The 19,927-nt window shown below is 37.3% G+C and overlaps 3 protein-coding genes across 7 annotated transcripts; 1 reads left to right on the top strand and 2 right to left on the bottom strand.

Moving 5' to 3' along the window:
* Positions 1–106: 106 nt before the first annotated feature.
* On the top strand, positions 107–10,606 carry prpf4ba (pre-mRNA processing factor 4Ba). Of its 4 annotated transcripts, XR_009266750.1 has the most exons (17): positions 107–329; positions 640–1,797; positions 1,930–2,070; positions 2,364–2,516; positions 2,599–2,680; positions 3,047–3,254; positions 3,798–3,871; positions 4,201–4,291; positions 4,427–4,574; positions 4,798–4,935; positions 5,359–5,512; positions 5,595–5,709; positions 5,820–5,971; positions 6,054–6,140; positions 6,668–9,254; positions 9,837–9,885; positions 10,362–10,606. XR_009266750.1 is itself a non-coding variant. In XM_058749595.1 (15 exons), the coding sequence occupies exons 1-15, from the start codon at positions 283–285 to the stop codon at positions 6,869–6,871; spliced, it is 2,952 nt and encodes a 983-aa protein (XP_058605578.1). In that variant the 5' UTR covers positions 107–282; the 3' UTR covers positions 6,872–10,606. The 4 variants fall into 4 exon arrangements, 1 of the variants encoding a protein (XP_058605578.1); XR_009266748.1 differs by having other exon boundaries at positions 9,837–10,606; XR_009266747.1 differs by having other exon boundaries at positions 6,668–9,885.
* Positions 10,607–10,742: 136 nt separating this feature from the next.
* Positions 10,743–14,093, bottom strand: LOC131523319 (uncharacterized). 2 transcript variants are annotated; one of them, XM_058749630.1, is made up of 6 exons: positions 13,717–14,093; positions 13,390–13,444; positions 13,276–13,304; positions 12,880–12,951; positions 12,440–12,519; positions 10,743–12,011 (listed from the first exon to the last, which is right to left on the bottom strand). In XM_058749630.1, exons 1-6 carry the CDS (start codon positions 13,801–13,803, stop codon positions 10,961–10,963), a joined length of 1,374 nt encoding a protein of 457 aa, XP_058605613.1. In that variant the 5' UTR covers positions 13,804–14,093; the 3' UTR covers positions 10,743–10,960. The 2 variants fall into 2 exon arrangements, with proteins under 2 accessions (XP_058605613.1, XP_058605623.1); XM_058749640.1 differs by lacking the exon at positions 13,276–13,304 and having other exon boundaries at positions 13,717–13,781.
* Positions 14,094–15,376: 1,283 nt separating this feature from the next.
* Positions 15,377–17,537, bottom strand: ccr9a (chemokine (C-C motif) receptor 9a). The gene is made up of 2 exons (XM_058793522.1): positions 17,255–17,537; positions 15,377–17,098 (listed from the first exon to the last, which is right to left on the bottom strand). Exons 1-2 carry the CDS (start codon positions 17,303–17,305, stop codon positions 16,046–16,048), a joined length of 1,104 nt encoding a protein of 367 aa, XP_058649505.1. The 5' UTR covers positions 17,306–17,537; the 3' UTR covers positions 15,377–16,045.
* Positions 17,538–19,927: the final 2,390 nt, after the last annotated feature.

Below are 19,927 nucleotides of genomic sequence, written 5' to 3'. Positions count from 1 at the left end.
ATGTTCGTTCCTCTTCTGCGTAGACACTGCGCATGCGTGGTTTATTAACGCTCCAAACGATTGATTCATCGATTCAGTGATTCAGTCAATTTGGTCCGAACTTCCTTTTCCTTTAGCCACTGTACAATAATGTATACTGAGACGGGAACGTTACGAACATTTTAAGTTGATATTTGGAGGACAATTTGATTGCTTATTTTTAAGTTAGTACTGGTAGCATAGCCAGACTGAATTGTGAATCGACTCTCTTTGCCAAACGACTCAGCAGCAGGAACAAGCAAGATGGCGAACATGGACGTGTTAGCCAAAACAATGGCGAAGGATTATGTGTAAGTAACACCTTTACTGACTTTATATAGCATAGTTTTGGTATTTAGATATATAAATATTGGTTACATGTATTGGAAATGAAAACGTTTCCGTACAACTTGTTTGACGTGTAGTTTTCTGACGATATCAGTTAACACACTTCTCTGTTTCTGTGGTCAACATAAACCAGCAGTATGTTTTTGTATATACTTTAAACCATCGACAATGGAACATACGTCCTGAATACCTTGTAATTGTAATTGTGGTCATTTATCAAAACCAGACTATAATAAGTATGTTAATATTATTGTACTGTTTACTGTTTTCCAGGGATGATGTGGAGAGCTCCGACAGTGTGGAAGAAAATGAATATGGGCCTGGTGAAGGTGGAGCTAGAAAAGCAGATAACATGGACATTGCCAGGGTGGAAAGACACAAGAAAAGAAAACACAAACATCGGAGCAAGCACAGAAAACATAAATATCCCTCACCAGATGAGAAGGACCACAAGCACAAGTACAAACACAAACATAAGCGGAAACACAGAGACACATTACAGGATAATAGAGACTGTTCTGCTGGCTGTGAAGGTGCAGTCATCTCTCCAAAGCGATCCAGACTTGATGACCTTGCTGCTCTGGAGGATCTGGAGAAACAAAGGGCCATGATTCAAGCAGAGCTTGATAATGAGCTGATGGAAGGGGCTGTGCAATCAGGTATGGGATTGATATTACAGGGTTATAACTCAGATTCAGAAGAGGATGGCGAGATCCAGCAAACTGTGCAAAATGGTGAGCAACAGAGACAAGATTTTGATGCTCGGGGACATGCTGGAAGATCTCGACAGGATTACATAGATGATGAAAAAATGTATCCCTGGCTGGAAGACAGAAGTATGTCTGACGAGATGGCATTCCGGGCCCATAAATCAGAAAAAAGAGTTAGTAAGACTGGGTTAGAAGTTAACGTCAGTGAGAAACCTAGTGGTCCCATCCAAGCAAGGGAGCGGAGACGATCCCGGAGCATTGAGAGATCCAAAGATGGTGGTCAGGGGTCTAAATCTCCTGTGAAGTCCAAGGACTTGCCATCAAGCAACAAAAAATCAACTACACGGCCTGAAGAGCAAATTGAAGACCACAGATCCTCAGAAAGAATGAGCAGGTCTAGATCTAAAGAAAGAAACACAAACTTGCCAGAAGCTGACAGGGAGAGAGACAAGAAAACAGTGAAAGTACCCTCAAAAGAAGCCTCATCTGGAAAAGAGAATCGATCTCCTAGCAGAAAACAACCTCCAGAACAGCACAGTCTGACTGTGCGGCCCAGGGGCGACCGCTCACCTGAACACATCTCTGTTGCCCAGAGCACAGACCGGGAATCCAGACAGGACAGATCTTCATGTCACAACAGATCCCCTCCCAGGAGAGGCCGATCTCGGTCTGTTGAGAGGAGACGGAGAGAAGAAGATCGACAGAGACTCTCCAACGACAGGTTCTAGCTCTGTTTGTTTAAATCTTTGATAGATAGATTATTACTAATAGTGTTCTTATGAACATTCCTTGTTGTTATCCAAAATTAAATTTCTTTTAAACTCACTTTCATATTGTTTTCTTATACTGACAGGGTGCGATCTCGTGATGTGGCAGGGGGCCGTAGCGAGGAAAGTCCCTCTCTGAACTCCAGACGAAGGTTAAATCACTCACCCGTCAGACGAAGGTCCCGTTCTCCCAGGAGACGAACCGGCAGGTCTCCTCTCAGACACAGGTGACTGTGGTGTGCGGTAGCATTCAAAACTGTTCAACAACTCCCCATTTAGATGATACAACTATCCAATAAGCTTCAATGACAAAAGTAAATGCACAAATAAATAATTCATAAATTTGTAGCTATTTTACACATCCTCTGAAGAAATAAAGGTAAACCGATTTGGTTGCTGTCCTTAAGCTAGGGGCTTTAATGGAATTTTAATTACAAGGAGCATCACATTTACATCTGAATGCTAATTTACTTTTTATAACATCTCTCAGTAGAATTAAAAAGGAATTAATATTGCGTAGATCTAGGGAGCGTGACAGGACAGAGCGCAGACAGCAGCTACGTTGGGGATCACAGGAAAGGCGGAAGAGAAGGAGCAGGGAAAGAGAGGACATGTTTAAGGGCAGTCTGTCTGAAGGAATGAAGCCTGAGCAGGAGGACTCGGATGATGAAGTGTGAGTATTAATGAAAATGATGTTTTGCTTTTATGTTGCTGATCAAATTTGGGCTTCATTTTGAATACTAATCTGTGTCTAGGCTGGAGGATTATGACGTTGATGAAGAGGATGAGGAGGCTTTGATAGAACAGAGAAGACTTCAGCGCTTGGCCATCGTGCAGGTTAGAATATTTTAATCTCTTGTAATGGCTTTTACTTTGTTTTAGCCGTACACTAATGCTCAAACGTTTGGGATAAGTAAGATGTTGAATGTTGATAAATAAGAAATGAATACTTTTATTCAGCAAGGATGCATTAAAGTGATCAAAAGTGACATTTATAATGTTACAAAAGATTTCTATTTGCAATAAATGCTTTTCTTTTAAACATTCCATTAATCAAATAATCATAATTAAAAATGAACAACAGTTTCAACAACAACAAAAAAAAATTAAGCAGCATAACTGTTTTGTTACATGTTACCAACCCCCAGACTTTTGAACGGTAGAGTATGTAATGTGATTGTGTTTGTATTGTGTCCTGTACAGAAGTATAAGCCAGTAAATGAAGACAGTAACATGTCAGGACTCTCAGAGCATGGCAGTCCTCAGAGTAGCACTCACAGCCGATCGCCATCTCCCGATGACATCCTCGAGCGTGTGGCTGCTGATGTCAAAGCCTACGAGCAAGAGAACCTGGACACGTTTGAGGATAATGTGAAAGCCAAGCATAGTCTTATCTCTCAAGAAAAAGATGGTATGTCATCTGCAAAATATCTTTTAATTAAAAGTGCACTTTCCACTTTAAAAAAGTTGTTTAGATTAGGTTTGAAAATCATGTTTAAAATGATGTACACATACATGAGAAAAACAGATTAAACTATTATATCGTACAAAAGGTGGTCACTGCCCATGTTGAGATCGCATGACCAGTGAGTGCTCACGACTACTCATCAATTCATACGGAGTGATCATAAAATTGCGAAATGTTTTTTCTGCCCAATAATCTATTTAAAAATGTAAAAATTTTTATTAGTTCATATCATATAATAAATACACCTACAAATATATTTCTGAGACAGCATTAGTAACTAATAACATTTGCTTGATGCTACATCCATGCCAACAGGTGTCAGTATAAAGTCTAAAATGGCTTTCATATCAGATGTTTAGGAAGACAAAAAGGAGAGTCATTGAAATTTGAGGCATGAAACATTTACTCTGATGTAATGCAAGGTGGTCTGATACGTTATCAGCAAGTCTACGTTCCTTTCATTGCATCATTGTTCTTTTTCTTTAGGTGCTAATCTGAAAAAGCCAGCAGCGCCAGATATGTTCACAGAGTCAGATGACATGTTCGCTGCTTACTTTGACGTGAGTAGCCAAGTTCCTGCTCTCCATTGCATAGGTCAATGGCTTTGCAAGCCCCAGAATTTGATTGAATTTGTCTATGTAAGGGGATCTCTACAGGTAGAGTTGCATAGTCCTGTGCAAGCTGTTGTTTCTGTACTGGAAACTTTGTTCAAAGCTTTTTTTCCCAAGTGGGTAATCTGACTCTGGTGCTCACTGGATCTCGAGGCCCCTCAGATGTTGAAATGGTCTCTTATGGTGTCAGTCACTCATTCGTGAATGAACGTTTTAATCAACTCTCTGAATTCAATCATGTTGACAGTGACAAATCCACATCTAATCTCTCTCCGCAGAGTGCCAGGTTACGGGCCGCAGGCATTGGCAAGGACTTCAAGGAGAACCCAAGTCTCAGAGATAACTGGACAGATGCAGAAGGCTATTACCGTAAGTCTGTTGTCTTGAAGCAAATGCTGTATTTAAACCTATAGTATCCAAAACTTGTTTATAAGATTGAAAAATATCTTAGGTTTCATGTTAAAGAGGACATCAAAAATGTGATTGTTCTTTTAATGTATTCAGGTGTGAACATTGGCGAGGTGTTGGACAAACGGTACGGGGTGTACGGCTACACTGGACATGGTGTCTTCAGTAATGTGATCCGAGCCAGAGACTTGGCCCGAGCCAATCAAGAAGTGGCGGTGAAAATAATACGCAACAATGAGATGATGTAAGACACTTCCCTTAAAAGCTGTATCGTTAGCCTTTAAACACTTCTGTCTGGTACAGTTGGACTTCTGATCAAACCACAATGTGTGGTGTTGGTTACGTCCACAGTTTTAATGTTCTCAAATAAATTGTGTCATAGGGATTTATTTGGATAGGAACTGAGATTTAGAGTAGGTGTAGATGTGGTCTTTATGTAACCGACAGCCACATGTTTTCTCTCACAGGCAAAAAACAGGACTCAAAGAGCTGGAGTTTCTGAAGAAACTGAATGACGCCGATGCAGATGATAAGTTCCACTGTTTGCGGCTCTTTAGACACTTTTATCACAAGCAGCATCTGTGTCTGGTGTTCGAACCACTCAGGTACATTACAGTCAACAGATTCACATGCATCAGTGCAGCTTGAGTTCTTCTCTTAAAGGATTAGTTCATTTCCAGAATAAAAATTTCCTGATAATTTACTCACCCTCATGTCATCCTAGATGTTCATGTCTTTCTTTCTTCAGTCAGAAAAAAATTAAGGTTTTTGAGGAAAGCATTCCCGGAATTTTCTCCATATAGTGGACTTCACTGAGAGCCAATGGGTTGAAGGTCCAAATTGCCGTTTCAGTGCAGCTTCAAAGGGTTCTACACGATCCTCTGTTTTCCTCAAAAACCTTAAGTTCTTTTCAACTGAAGAAAGAAAGATATGAACATCTTGGATGACATGGGGATGAGTAAATTATCAGGAAATGTTTATTCTGGAAGTGAACTAATCCTTTAAAGCAACTTTTTTTCTGGCTTCAGCATGAACCTGCGGGAGGTATTGAGGAAATATGGCAAGGATGTTGGGCTACACATCAAGGCTGTGCGTTCGTACAGCCAGCAGCTTTTCCTGGCCCTCAAACTCCTCAAGCGCTGCAACATCCTGCATGCTGACATCAAACCCGACAACATTTTAGTAAGACACAATTCTTGTGCCATAAATATTGGACACTGACTTCTAGCTGTCTTATTATATAAATGTATTTAATACTCTAAAGGTGAACGAATCCAAGACCATCCTCAAGTTGTGCGACTTTGGCTCTGCGTCACATGTGGCTGACAACGACATAACACCATATCTGGTCAGCCGCTTCTACAGGGCACCCGAGATCAGTAAGCAAAAACTTAACAAATCAAATTAAACCATCTGAAAAAAAATCCATATAAAAATCCAAATAAATTCATCTGAAATTGGGTAAGAGTTTTTCTTCCTCTTTTTGCAGTCATTGGAAAGTCGTATGATTACGGAATCGATATGTGGTCTGTGGGCTGCACTCTCTATGAACTATACACGGGAAAAATCCTTTTCCCTGGGAAAACAAATAACCACATGCTAAAACTTGCCATGGACCTGAAAGGAAAACTGCCTAATAAAGTAAGAATTCATCAGATAATAGGAATTAAAACAAAATAAAATAGAAATAAAAAAATAATTAAATATTTTTTGATATTTATAGATGATCAGGAAGGGTCTGTTCAAGGACCAGCACTTTGACCAAAACTTGAACTTTTTGTATACCGAGGTTGATAAGGTCACTGAGAGGGTAAGTGTTATATATTCCATTCACTTAAAAAAATTAAAATAGGACTGCATGATTTGTGTGGAAAAAATGATCTAATTGTAATATTACTGATTAAAAAAAATTGAGTTTTTTTAAAAGCTCCCAGTTTGCTGTGCATATTTATTGGGCTGCACAATTTGGCCTAAAATTGTGATTTGTATATCAACATTATTTATATGTTAGTTAGCTTGTTCCTTTAGTGTCCACAATTGGACATTTGTTTTTTGGCTTCACTATATAATAATAATTATAGTTATCACTAAATAAAAATATTGAACAATAAATATCACTATTGCAATTTCACTGAAAAATAAAAAATACTGTATTTTAGAAAAATAATACAATAAAAAAAATGTACAGTACAACTGTACTTTTTCCAATTAATCGTGCAGCCCTAATTTTATAACTGAAAAATATCTGTATAAATTACTAGACTAATTAAATCCATTTTTTTACCTTTCACTTTTTTCTCATTCTTCTCCTCTACACCCATGTCTCTTTCTCTGCAGGAAAAGATCACGGTCATGAGTACCATTAACCCAACTAAGGACCTGTCGATGGACATGGTGGGTCGCCAGGCGCTACCAGAGGACCAGCGAAAGAAGGTTGTTCTGCTCAAAGATCTGTTGGACCAGATTCTGATGCTGGATCCTGCCAAGCGGATCACCATCAATCAGGCATTACAGCATCCTTTCATCCAGGAGAGGATATGAACAGCAGCGTACCTCAGAGATTAATGATGGTTTTGTATCTACAGATATGACTCAGACAACAAAAGACGTTTGCATATTTTATTGCCTTGCTATTTTATTTTAGTCTCTGATTTGTAGTATTGTTCAGAGCAGGACACAATCAAGATTTACTTTATTTTATTATTGTTAGATGACCTACAAGACAACCTGTAAGCTGTAAATCTTTCAGAAAAAAGAAAATCTTTCAAGATAATCTATATTGTTCAGATTGCATGCTTTATACACAGCTTCTTGCTAATAATAATTTCAAATATATTTGATATTAAGCTCAATGTTCAGAATGTAAAAATATCCTTTTGTGTGCTAAGTTCACAGACCTTATATTTTATGTAAAATTCTACAATTTGATGTAAACCAAATATTACTCAACCACCAAGGACTGTTTAGAGTGTGACGTAAGTAAGACCAGCATAAATGCTGTCTATATCCACCCTCCCTTAGGTGTGAGAGTGAGAACTCAACCTGGCGTGCAGGCCCACGGCATGCCCCTTGCCCTAGGTGTGTTTCTGCTGAATCTCCTGCTTGACCTGGTCTGCAGGGAAAGCCTCCTCTGTAAAGGCAGGTTGTACACCTCTATCGGTACACTGAAGGTAAGCTAATCCTTCCAAAGCAAACGGCATCAACATTTTGCGTTCTTTTCTATCCAAAAAATAAAGTGTCATCATAAAGCCCTTTAGGCTTCTCCTGCATGTTTACAGAATGAAATTTGGAGAAATGGACATGCATTGAAACCCTTTGTCACCCTTTTGCTCTGTACCAAAACCTAGTGAGGCATCATAGATATATTATATTACATTACATTATTTTATATCACTGTTCAAATGTTTGGGGTCTTTAATTTTATTTATTTGTTAAAAAAGTAGTATGATGAATTATTATTACAACTTAAAATAACTATTTTCTATTTTAATATTTTTTTAAATGTAATTTATTCCTGTGATGGCACAGCTGAATTTTCAGCAGCCATTACTCCAGTCTTTGCTGTCATGTGATTCTTCAGAAATCATTCTAATATGCTGATTCAGTCCTTAAGAAACATTTATTATTTTCAGTGTTAAAAAACAATTTTTTATGGAAAGAATGATACCTTTTTTTAGGATTCGTTGATGAATGGAGAGTTCCAAAGAACAGCATTTATTTGAAATATTATATATCTTTTGACATATTATAAATGTCCTTGTCTTTAATGCAACCTTTCTGAATTAATGTACTTACTGGCCCTATACGTTTGCGCAATACTGAAAATTATTATTACAAAGTGTCAAATTAAAAACTATTTGACTCAAATTTTGTATGACTTTTTATATTTATTATGTTTCATTATTTTATTATGTTTAATAGAGTATTGGAGTCATGAACCTACATAGAGCATTCCAAAACGTTCACTTTTGAGGGTGCTGCCTTAGTATGCAATAGGCAGTGAGGCAGCTTCACTAGATTTTGGAACAGAGCTTCTGTTGTGGTGTTTCTCACAGAGACAAAACAGTCGGTATGAATGAAAAGACTGACTGTCACTTTCTCAAAAATGGAAGGAACCGGTTACGGTTGACATTGAGGGTAAGGGTGAATCCAAGTATTTTTAATGGACCAAGCACCTTCAGTGTACTGCCTCTGATAGACATGCCTCACCTTTTTCAGAGTTGTCACACTTGTGTCATAGTTTTTGCATAATCTATTGAGTGTTTTTCAATATGCATGAGAATATGTTATATGTATGGCTTCCAATGCACTACTGTACAAACCCTCTGGTGTGTTTTTCACTATGCGTAGACTATTTAGCTGTATTTTTTGTGACTGTTCTTGTGTTTGTGACAATGTTGTCTTTTGATACAGGGGTTTTCCTGCTCTGATCTATGAATCTGCTTGTTACAAGCGGTAATTGCTTCTTTATTCATATCTCAATTCCTTACGTTCCAAATCTATACAACGGTCATAAAGTATGCTGGAAGAATTATCTGCCTGTTATTTTTGCAAAGCCTGTCCTGCACGATAATGGAATAATCTGAATTGACTGTAAATTCACATTATTTGTTATCATTAAACAATATAAAAATAAAGCTGTTTTGTGGTGGAAAAAAAAAATGAATTTAGACTTCCCACAAGTTGTCCGTCTTTCAAGAATTTCATGCAAGTTAATAATAACAGTGTAAGAAAATAATTCAGCGTCTTAGGAAGCTTATGGTGGGTTTTGTTTCATCAACACTAACTGCTGTTTGTGCTGTTTCTCCCACTGTTTCTTTGTGTTCGAGTATATTCTCTGGCCAATGGAGACATGTCTGTCCATCATCCTCCTGCCTGCCTCTGCTTTCAAAAGGACGAGACCTCTTCAAGGCCCTTTATCCAGGTCACTCCTAAAGGCATGTTTAGATCCAACACAAAGCAAAGCTCTGATTAGAAATGAACAGCCAATTCAGAGGCTAATTCTCATAGGATTAATGTTTCCATCTCATGTGTAGCATTAATCAATGTCTAATTTCTATTCCAGCTTTTCAGGGCTGTAGATATTAGATGATAATGAATTTGGCAGCAGACAATGGGTTTTCAGACGCCAAATTTAATGATAGGGGTCCTTTTCTTAAATATAAGGGCAGCTGTATATTTTCCTGTATTAAAACCCTTTTATTTTATAAATGAACTTTTATACATGATTTTTATTATTATTATTATCTACCAGTGTTAATATTGGTCTGATCACAGAATAACCTATCTATATTCAGCTTTGTGAGGACCTTGCATTGACTTTATCCATTGGTGTGAACCTCAGAGATTCATTCTTGGACCGTTTTATATTCAAGACCTAAAAAAATGGACTGATTTAGTCACCTTGTGTGTCGGCTGATGAGTGTGTATTTACCCAGGATATTTCAAGAATGTGTACTTTCTGTAATGTACCAAGATACTGGTATATTTATTCTTTGTATTATAGGTGCTGTCTGTTAAAGAAGACTCTTAAAGGAAATCTCATCTGAAAAAAGGTTTCTGTTTTAGAGCGAGTACTTACGAGAATTAAGCTGTTGATTTTAAGCTGACAATACAGTATGTGGTTGAATAAGTAGTTCCTCATTTAGCCTATGATAAAATGTGACAGTTACTGATTTCTGGGGTTTTTTGTTGTTGTTTTTTTTTTTATATATATAATTTAGTCAAATCCAAATGTATTTATACAGTATAACCCAATTTTTGCCTAAACCCAATAAATACCACCTAAATTTGCAATTTATAAGCAATTCATACTTATACTTCAAACACTCTATATAGTGACAATGCAGGTTCATAAAATAAAATAAATTTACTCAACATACATAAAAATTGTTACAATCTGGTATTACACATTCCAGATTTATCAACCAAAAGGTAATGCTTTTCTTTTTTAAGAAATACATGTTTGCATGTCGCCCACAAAAGTAACCGTTCTTGAACCACAACTAACCATTTTCAATTCTATTTTCAGGGTAAGTGTTAAAATTTTCCCTACTGTCATGGCCACGTGTGATTCCAAGTGTGAGAGAGATCCTGATGGCCAGCTGCTGTCCTACTCTATTATTGAAGTGCCTTTCAAGAGCTCATCTTCTTATCCACTCAAGGGGGAAATTACCGACATCTGTACACAGCATAACAATATGTTCATTTTGTATCAGATTATACAGCCAATACTGCACAAGAATATTAATAAATGGTGAATTTTACAATTACTTATATTCTGGTTTCAGTTCGTTTTTATGTAGAAGTGTATTCCAGTATTCCACTGTATTCCAGTTAGTTTTGCTGCATGTGGTTAGCACAAGTTCCTTATCACTTGTCTGTATTAATAAAAAGCAGCCCAAAGCCCACAAAAAAACAAAGAGCTACTGAAGAAATGTTTTGGGTTACTTTGTAAGATGTTTTTTTCCCAAAACTAAAGTTATTTTTCTGTGGTAACTGACAGCATGCCACAAATGTTGTTGATGGAGCTCAACTTGTATTGAATTTGGAAGATTAAATACAGTAACATGCACACAGGTAATTACACACTGTCAATCTTAAAGCTTAAAACCCTTAAAAATAATTAGATCATGTTTTCCTGCAAAGAGCTTTAGCGGGAACACTAGTCTTTTCAGAAGAGGTCTTCTGAGACATTGGCATGGCTTTCTTTGAGGGTTTGCATCTCTTCGAGCTATTTGGACTACTGCATTTTTGTGATATGCTCGAGTGAACAACAAGATCTTGAACAAGGGCATCAGTCTTCTTTAATTTTACCACACCAGAGTGTGGTTTCTTAGGTAAAGCCGGTGGTTGCTGAAATCCAATCCACACCTTTCCAGCATTTGGCGAGGGGCGATTATGATGCGTAGACTTTGAATGAGAGCTTGAAGAAAGCGCAAGTTTTGTTACATCTTCTAAAACTGAATTATTGCCTTTAATCCTCAAGTGTTCCTGAGAACAAGGGCTTTCCATACGTCTCAGATGGTTGGCGTTTCGAACTAAAGCAGTTGCTGGACGAGATCTCACCGCTTTCCCTTGTTCTTTCTGTATAGTCGCAGTCTGAAGTTTCTCTAGTTTTATCATGCGTGCAGCCATAGCGGTGAGGCAAGGGTCGGTTAAACACAAGTTGTGCTGGCTCTCCAAATCATCTGCTGTGGATTGGAATTGACTAAAGTCGAGATCTTTAAGTGGAAATGGAAGAACCTCAGGATACACTTGCTCTCCTTCTCCAGTCACTGTAGGTTCTAGATCTCTATCAAATAAGTCTGGCCTCAGGTCCAATTCTACAGCTGTTTCCCATTTTAATATAGGTTTATTGTCTTTCTCTTGGTCTGAGAGGTCACTGTTTTCAGATTCGACTGATACGGATGGTTCAGTTGCATTTCCTTCAAGACGTTCATTACTGGATCTGCTACAAAGGGAATTACTGATTGTCTTGATCTCATCTGGTTGTTCGTTCCTTGGAGAAACAATGCGGCTGACCTGTATGGGGTGGATTTCCAGTTCTGGTCTGGTTTCTACCTCAGGTTTATGTTGAGAAATGTGTTCTTGCGTGTCCCAGAGGATTGGAGGCTGAAGACCAAGCCTCTGCCATCTATGTGACAGCATCCTTAACTGGGTTGTATGATGTTGCTTTGAGCTGAAGAAAATTAGTACAAAAATGTCAATTACAAGAGAAATATTTGTCTAGATGCCATTTAACCTCTTCAATAGATATCCAAGTATTGTGGCATGGAGTATCAGTTCCAGGTTGGCAAAGTGTGAGAAGTCTAGTGTTGCAGCATGATACAAAGCTACATTCAGTTCAACAAAAGGTTAAGATTCCTGGCAAACACAGCAAGTCTCTGTGCCAAGTCCTCATTTACATTTCTAATATATTTATTTTACATTAAACACAAAGTGAAAAACATATAGGTAGGTAACAGAACACCTACTGCAAATAGTACTGCTAGCGTAATTAGAATTGATATTTCAAAATGCTTTACACTTAGATGACCCTGTCACACTGATGGCTGTCATCTGGCTGGCAATGCCTAATGGGTCAGTAAGAAGTCAGTATCTACTTACACTTGGGATGATTTTGTTTGGCTGCAACAGGTGGTTGGTTCCTGTGCCATACAGCCATTAGAAATGCTTTCCAAAGATACCTGCAAAATAAAATGCATTTCAATTTTTATGATTTCCAATGAAATATACAATTTGCACACATATTACTTACAAATGTATACATGTTACCGAATATCACAAAATATAAAACATTGAAATTAACTCTTTTTTTTCCCCTTTATTTTATAAATTTTTGTTCAAAGAAATGCCACTTGGTTTGATACTTTGTCATCTAATGCAATGACATTCAGACAAATCCATTTATTCAATCTTGGAGTTACTGTACATGCATAATCTAAATTAATTTAAAGAATATATATATATATATATATTAACAAAATAATCCTCAGTTACAGTGGCAGCTCAAGTAACTCCATATGAAACAGAAGAAACACTGATACCTGTTGTGTGTTCACTACCGCAGACATGTGCAGACTTTCCAGTCGCTGTACTAACTGAGTAATGTAGACGTCCTGTGAACACAGAATATTCAAACAAGAGTGTCAATAGACAAAGGATATGTCATCTAAAGTTACCTATGTTGACACATTGTCTAGTTATATGTAATACTTCTATTAAAACATTTCACTTGCAGAGATAAAATATATATATATATGTATTAATATTTGAAACCTTTTGTTGGAAAAGACAAAGTAGTGAAGGTTCAAAGCTTAAAACAAGATATTTGCAAAACCCCAATTGATGACATGCGATTGGACTATGGTAATATATATAAAAAGGTTCTGTTCTGTTGGGTCTCATATAACTGGTCATTTGCATAAGAATAAACTCCTTACCTTATCACACTCTGCTGACCAAGAGGTACCTGGGATGAAACAAGTTGTCAAGATAAAACATCCCTCCAAGTCTGGAATGAAACTATGAAAAGTGTATCGAAGACATTCACTCACCTTCAGGTGGTGGTGTGAGATGTGTCCTAGACTTGCTCTGGACCCGCCAGGTAGACTACAATGATACATAAACCAAATTCACATGACAAGACCCACTACTGAAACGCTCATATTTCTTTTCATAATACTCTATGAAGACCCCATTAAAACATGGATTGACCTCAAGGTCTCTCACACTTCCAGAACGCTTGGCAGGTAAGCGATGATGTCAGGCTAATTTGCATACTGAAATGTGATTGGTTTTTATGTATTCTTGTATTTACATATTAAATTGTGATTATTTTCTTCTTTATTTAACGGTTTATATTTCATATTACTGCCACTTACAGTGGGTGCAGTAGACAGGTAAATAGCAGGTGCGCTGCAAGCCACTCCATGCGACTTCCAGATGATTTCATCCTTCGTGCTTTCCATAGAAAAATCATAGATCCTTTCGACTAAATAAGAACATGTGGAATGTTCTTCCAGGTGCTCTTCTTTCTTCTTCGTCTAAGTTCCCGACAGTCGCTGAGTTTTGATGAGCGAACATGTCGTCAAATGTAATCATATATGTCAAAAATGAAAGCACATGCGACTTCCTTGTCCAACACAAATAATTGCATGCTGAAACCATGGCAACCATTCACACCGCCCGGTCTGCTATCCTCCATCCATTCATTCCTGAGCAGTCATCTGTGGAGCTGCTGTGTACATCCAGCTGCAACTGTGAGTGAATGCTATGGGGAAAATGAAGTTTGTTTAAAAACAACAACAAAATGCACTGAATCCTTTTTTGTGGCTTTTAGTCCACGTGTATAGTGTTAGCTGTATCATCTGTGTGCTTGGATAACTCTAAACACTGGAAGACGACTCAGTAATATATTACACTTTTAACTTTTTTTTAAACATGTTTAACATTTTTAACATGTTTAATGCTTGGAAAAATGTGCATGTTCGTCACTAGGGGGAGTCTTATAGACAAAAAAGGGTTTTAAGACCAAAATATTAAAATAATATTTTAGATTTGATACGTCACAGCGTGCATTCTATTTATTTCAATTTAAAATGTTATTTTTTTAAGTGATATGTTTAACCTCAGATGTATCCGTGATTGACAAGCCAGCCTCAGTCACATGTACCTGCACACACTGGAAAGAACATACTCTGGCTTGTGTGCCACTTCCTGTCGTGAGTAGAGCAAGCAGACATATTTAAGGTGTGTTTATGCTTTGTGGTTGTTTGACCCTGTCTGCACTGCACAAATGTATTCAAAAGCAAAGAAACTGAAAGAAACTGCCATTCCTTTTACACTTTAAATCATTAAAAAATAAATACATAATAAAAATAAACCATAATTTAAACATAATTTATCCAGCAGTGTTTGTTTAAATCAGTAGCTAAGATGTATAAAACAACACATCATCAATTTGCATTCTAATAAACTGATATAATGTGGAAATTTATGTGATTTTCAGTGCAACATCCTGTATGTCCGTTGAATTCAAGGTACTTTTGAGAGTATGGTGTATGTGCGAGCACGTGTCTATTTTCTAGTGAATGTATATGTGTCTCCCCACAAGACCCACAGCGAGTACACCAGACAGATAGTGTACGTCATAGTCCCAACGGTTCTAGCCACAGTACGAACTTGTGGCCGTCTGCCAGATTCGAATGACAAAGATCACATTAAAAGTTGTTAGTAATTGACAGCATTATATTAACAGAAATATGCTTGAAGACATGGTGAGAAACAAAGTGTGAAATGATATCTTGTCACTGGGAAATAATTCTCAGTCAAAGGCACATGATATTTAGTGACTTATTTAGCCTTAAAGTAAGCGTATTACCCTTAAGACACCATTTAGGTGTAGATAAGCGGGTTCTGCCCCAGTGACAAACTGTTCTGTGTGCAAAAGTTACAGCTTTTCTGATGCTGTACCTAATGATAACAATGCATAATGGAGAAAATGTGTTGATGCATTATGAAAGAAAAAGAATAAGACTACAGTTAGGAAGCCTGTATATCAGGTTTTATTGACATTTTGTATTTAATATACTGTTTACAAAATGAGCAGCAAATATATATATACAATATTTTAGGTGTAAAGTAATCAAAACAGACACAAACACCCTGAATGAACACAACTGGCTTTAAATCATGAATAAAATATTCACAGTTGCAGCAACAAAAAGACAAAAAAAATATCTTTATACAATAACAATTATAAACATTCATAATCTTTTGGGGAATAAAAACACTTTTAGAAGAAATGCAGTGCTCATACATGACAAATCATGTTGTTATACAACATTTATATGAACTGAAAATGTTAATGCTGAACAAAAGATGGAAAATATTGTTTCAATTAAATGGGCAAAACAGTAACCATGCACTCTCCCTGCCACAACACTGTTCATACAATTATTTGATCAGGAATTGTGACATTCATATAAATGGCCCAGTCAAACAAAGAGAACTCTTGTTATGCAATATTCAAGGCAGCCATCTCATTGTGGTGAGCAGGTTACTTCACCCTCCTCCAGGCAGCATGTTTTCAAGCATGCAAAGTCCTCCTATGGAACCTCAAACTTCTGCTTTCAAACTAAGATGCCAAGCACCTGCAGCAAAACAGAAGCCTTTTCTAAGCAAGCCTCACTGGCAGTGTTCTGACACCAATCACAATGAGAGTGCATTGGTGGTTTCTGTGTCTGACATAACAGAGGGGCGGTGAGAGCTTCCCTGCAGCAACTTGGAGTTCTTGAGGGTTGGAATACAGCCAAGGTTTTGGAAAAGTTTAAAGACATCTTTTCGGAAACGCACTCCGACGAAGGCGTAAAGGAACGGATTTAGGCAGCTGTGCATGTAAGCGAGACTCTTCATAATTTGGCCGGCGATGTCAAAGAGTTGGACCTCTTCACAGTTTGTGACAGTTGTATTGGCCGCCTGAGTGGCTTCGAAGACCAACATGCCGTTGTATGGAAGCTGAGAGACAACAAACACAGCCACAACTGCCAGGATGACCCGCAGGGCCTTGTGCTTCTCGAAGTTCCTCGTCTTCAGCAAGGTGCGGATGATGTTGGTATAGCAGAAGATCATCACTATGAGAGGGATGCAGAAGCCCATGCAGATCTGGAGAGCCAGGACCAGTATTTTTGTACGATTGTTTTCATTGTTCCAGTAGACCATCATACAAAAGTGATTGCCCTGATCATCCTCTTTTGAACGAGCGAAGATAAACTCTGGGATGGACATCACGGCCGCCAGGAGCCAGACTAAAACACAGATGAGTTTGCTGTACAGGAGACGATCCCTCTTGGAGTTCTGTGCTTTGGTAGTCTGGACAATCACTATGTAGCGATCGACACTGATGCAGGTAAGTAGAAACATGCTGCTGAAGAAGTTGATTTTGTAAATGGCAGAGACGATTTTGCAGAGGCCTGAGCCAAAGGTCCAACCGTAGATGGAGTCGGCGGCCCAGAATGGCAGAGTGCAGAGGAAGAACAAATCAGCCAGAGCCAGGTTCAGTAGATAAACGTCCGTCATCGCCTTCAGGCGGTTTTTGAAGTGTGTGTATATCCAGACTACCAGAGTGTTTCCAATGGCTCCCAGAATCACAATCATCCAATAGAGTGCAGGTTCATAGTACATTCGAAACTTTCGCACTGTTGCTTTGTTACATATTTCCCCATCTTCATAATCACCCATAGTTGTGGAAGAGTCTTCATAATCCTGTTAAATTTAGCAAAGCATATCTTACTGAGCTGTTATCTTATTAACCCTGATACTGTGCATTTAAACTGCAATCATGTTGATGTTAAAGATGTATGCAAACATTATAATAATGAGACAGCATGCACTTAATGTAAATATTCAGATATCACTTACATATTCTGAAGTCATCCCAGTCGACTGGGTCACAGACTCGGTTATGTTCATTGTTGATCGTCTCTGTACTTAAAAAATATATATATATATATTAAAAATACTCATATTAACAAAGTTTCACTTTTATCATGCCAGAGTACACCAAATATTATATTCACAAATATCCACAACCAAAAACAGTGCATATCAATAATCAGACTTTTGATTTGGTTCTGTTTAAATGAAATTAAACACTAGCCATTCTTAATTCATTATCATTATCAATTTATGTTCCTTTACATAAAGCCAGTACTTACTGCACGTTTTTTGAGAAAAATTAGGACTAGTAATACAGATGAGCTGCTGTCTACTGTCTTCCTGATCGCTAAGATCACTTTCACGTTGTTTTTGGCGCCGTCTGGAAAATGTCTGTTTTGCAGAAGCTTTTAAGTTCTGAGGTCTAACCACAATGACGCACAATAGCGTGTACTCTTTTAACACTTTTTTTCCCCTCTTTCATAGGCCCTCCTCTAAACACAACAGCAGATCTGAAATGTTTGTTTACGAACCCTTCTTATACATAGTACAACATAAAAGAGGAAACTATATTTTTTTTATTTTATGTTTGCCTCAAAATCATAATTACTGAGTTTTAGATGTGATGCACTTGTTCACACACCTGTGTAAAAACACTCCTCAATATCATTACACCATCATGCAGCTTTATCTGTGGTGATAGGCCTGCATAATTTCCCGCACAGGACTAAAATCTTTGTGCTACTCAAAAAAACAAAAAGAAAGAAAAAGAAAAAGAAGAAGTTAAGTAGCTCCTCCACCAGCACCTTAACCAGGTTTTCTGAAGTGAGAGATTGTGTATGCAGAGTGAATGTCTTATGCATGCCTTATGCACTGTCTCTCCTGTTCACTCATTTCTGATGTTATACATCTAAATTCATTTAAAATTACATCTGAATTCATTTTAATTTTATTAGATTTTTAGTTTGCCTATACTGAACTCTTGTTTTCATTAACAAATACAAAAAAACAAACAAAAACAAGAAAGCACCTGTAACTATCCTTATCTTCCCTTTTTCTAAGGTTTGTTTGTCACTGTGGTAAGTCACACTGGCAGTGACATGACAGGATCCAGTTCTTGTAGCACAAGTAAAACACTGACCATACGTTAACCGACAAAATTGAGCAATGACATGCACAGCAACTTTTTGCCAATATTTTTGCGCAACAAAGATGATACATACAAACTTTTGACCCTGGCTATGAACAACACTTGAAGCTAATTGGAATTTACATTTACACACATCACAAACAACATGAGTATCTTTAAAGCAGAATTGTTTTTTACACGTTGTCATTGCGTGTTTGGTTCCTTACTCAAGTGTGAATCTTCGTGCCCCAGACATCCTGTTTATCATTAATATTGTCTCACCAGACACATACTTCACTTATTTATATGTGCACTATTATGCCATATCCTGTGTTATAGGTCACTTTTCCTCTTTATCACATCAGACACAGTACAGCACACTCCCCCTTGGAATAATTAAATATGAAATATAAGAGAGTGCAAGTTGCAATAAACAACTGTCAAGCTTAGCATAGATACACAAGATACAGTAGTTTTATGTTGTGCTGTCGTAAAGGTCAGGCTCAAGACATTTTCAAGAAGCTTTAGATTATCTTGGATCTGTTGCTGCCGTTTCAGAATGCAATACTGATTGCTAAATTTGTCTTATCGCTCATTTCCAGTCATGATTTTTAGTGATAAGACTGACGTTGGTAAAACCGCCCTTTTGTGCAATGATTTGTAGAGTGTATTGATTCGCATGAAGAGGAAAGGTTGGAAAAATGGAAATAAGGTGTATGCCACAAGAGGTCATTTCACGAAAACGGTACGATTTGAGTCCCTCTGACATTTTTAAGTGTATTTTATCTATTGGGTCATCAAAATCAATTTTTAAAATCTTTTTGTATTAATTGAAATGTCTCCTTTATAATAAGGCAATAAGGTTTAAAAACATGACATAGATTTTATCTATATATTAGAAATTATCTTGTTTTTTTCAGTTGACACCACCTATTTTGTCATGTCCCTCATGGCCTTCTATGAAAGTATACTTGGGATATGAATAATAAAATTAGAAAAAAGTCCATATATTTTGCTATTCTCATAAATATCTATCTGTGCTTTTTTGCTGTTAATGTTTTTTTTCTAAGTAAATTCATGATTATTCATTAAAATCATATTACTTACATTTACGCATTTAGCAGACTTATAGTGCATTCATGCTATACATTATCAGTATGTGTGTTTCCTGGGAATTGAACCCATGACCTTTTGCACTGCTAACACAATGCTCTACCACTGAGCCACAGAAACAGGAATTATTTAGGAGCAGGAACAGGAATTATTTAGTTTCGTACCTCAGTAACCCCTCAACCCTGTTACACAAATTATTTTCTGCCCATAAAAATAATGAACTGATCCTTATGTGCCATCATTAACAGGAAGTGACATCATATAACTCTTCTGAACAACATTGTGAGCAGACATAAACAAGTTACCACCTTCTTTTATAACTATAACTTGTTAATATTGTGATTGTCAAGCTTAATAACTCAACCCCGTTACATCAAATAAAGATAGAAAACTATTACTTGTGAAATGATCTTTGT

This window comes from Onychostoma macrolepis, chromosome 02, assembly GCF_012432095.1.
Source record: "Onychostoma macrolepis isolate SWU-2019 chromosome 02, ASM1243209v1, whole genome shotgun sequence".
NCBI classification, from domain to species: domain Eukaryota; kingdom Metazoa; phylum Chordata; class Actinopteri; order Cypriniformes; family Cyprinidae; genus Onychostoma; species Onychostoma macrolepis.
Note: the sequence above shows the minus strand (reverse complement) of the source record. Positions and strands in the feature narration are given on the sequence as shown.

What these genes read in the sequence shown, in the direction of transcription:
- LOC131523319 (XM_058749630.1), bottom strand. Translation starts at nt 13,803, where the DNA reads ATGGAAAGCACGAAGGATGAAATCATCTGGAAGTCGCATGGAGTGGCT. An exon ending in GGTCAGCAGAGTGTGATAAG is followed by an intron (nt 12,952 to 13,275) that starts GTAAGGAGTTTA and finishes CTGTGTTCACAG; the next exon opens with GACGTCTACATTACTCAGTT. An exon ending in CAAACAAAATCATCCCAAGT is followed by an intron (nt 12,012 to 12,439) that starts GTAAGTAGATAC and finishes AATTTTCTTCAG; the next exon opens with CTCAAAGCAACATCATACAA.
- ccr9a (XM_058793522.1), bottom strand. Translation starts at nt 17,305, where the DNA reads ATGAACATAACCGAGTCTGTGACCCAGTCGACTGGGATGACTTCAGAA. An exon ending in CTGGGATGACTTCAGAATAT is followed by an intron (nt 17,099 to 17,254) that starts GTAAGTGATATC and finishes TAAATTTAACAG; the next exon opens with GATTATGAAGACTCTTCCAC.
- prpf4ba (XM_058749595.1), top strand. Translation starts at nt 283, where the DNA reads ATGGCGAACATGGACGTGTTAGCCAAAACAATGGCGAAGGATTATGT. An exon ending in AAGGAAAACTGCCTAATAAA is followed by an intron (nt 5,972 to 6,053) that starts GTAAGAATTCAT and finishes TGATATTTATAG; the next exon opens with ATGATCAGGAAGGGTCTGTT. An exon ending in TTGATAAGGTCACTGAGAGG is followed by an intron (nt 6,141 to 6,667) that starts GTAAGTGTTATA and finishes CTTTCTCTGCAG; the next exon opens with GAAAAGATCACGGTCATGAG.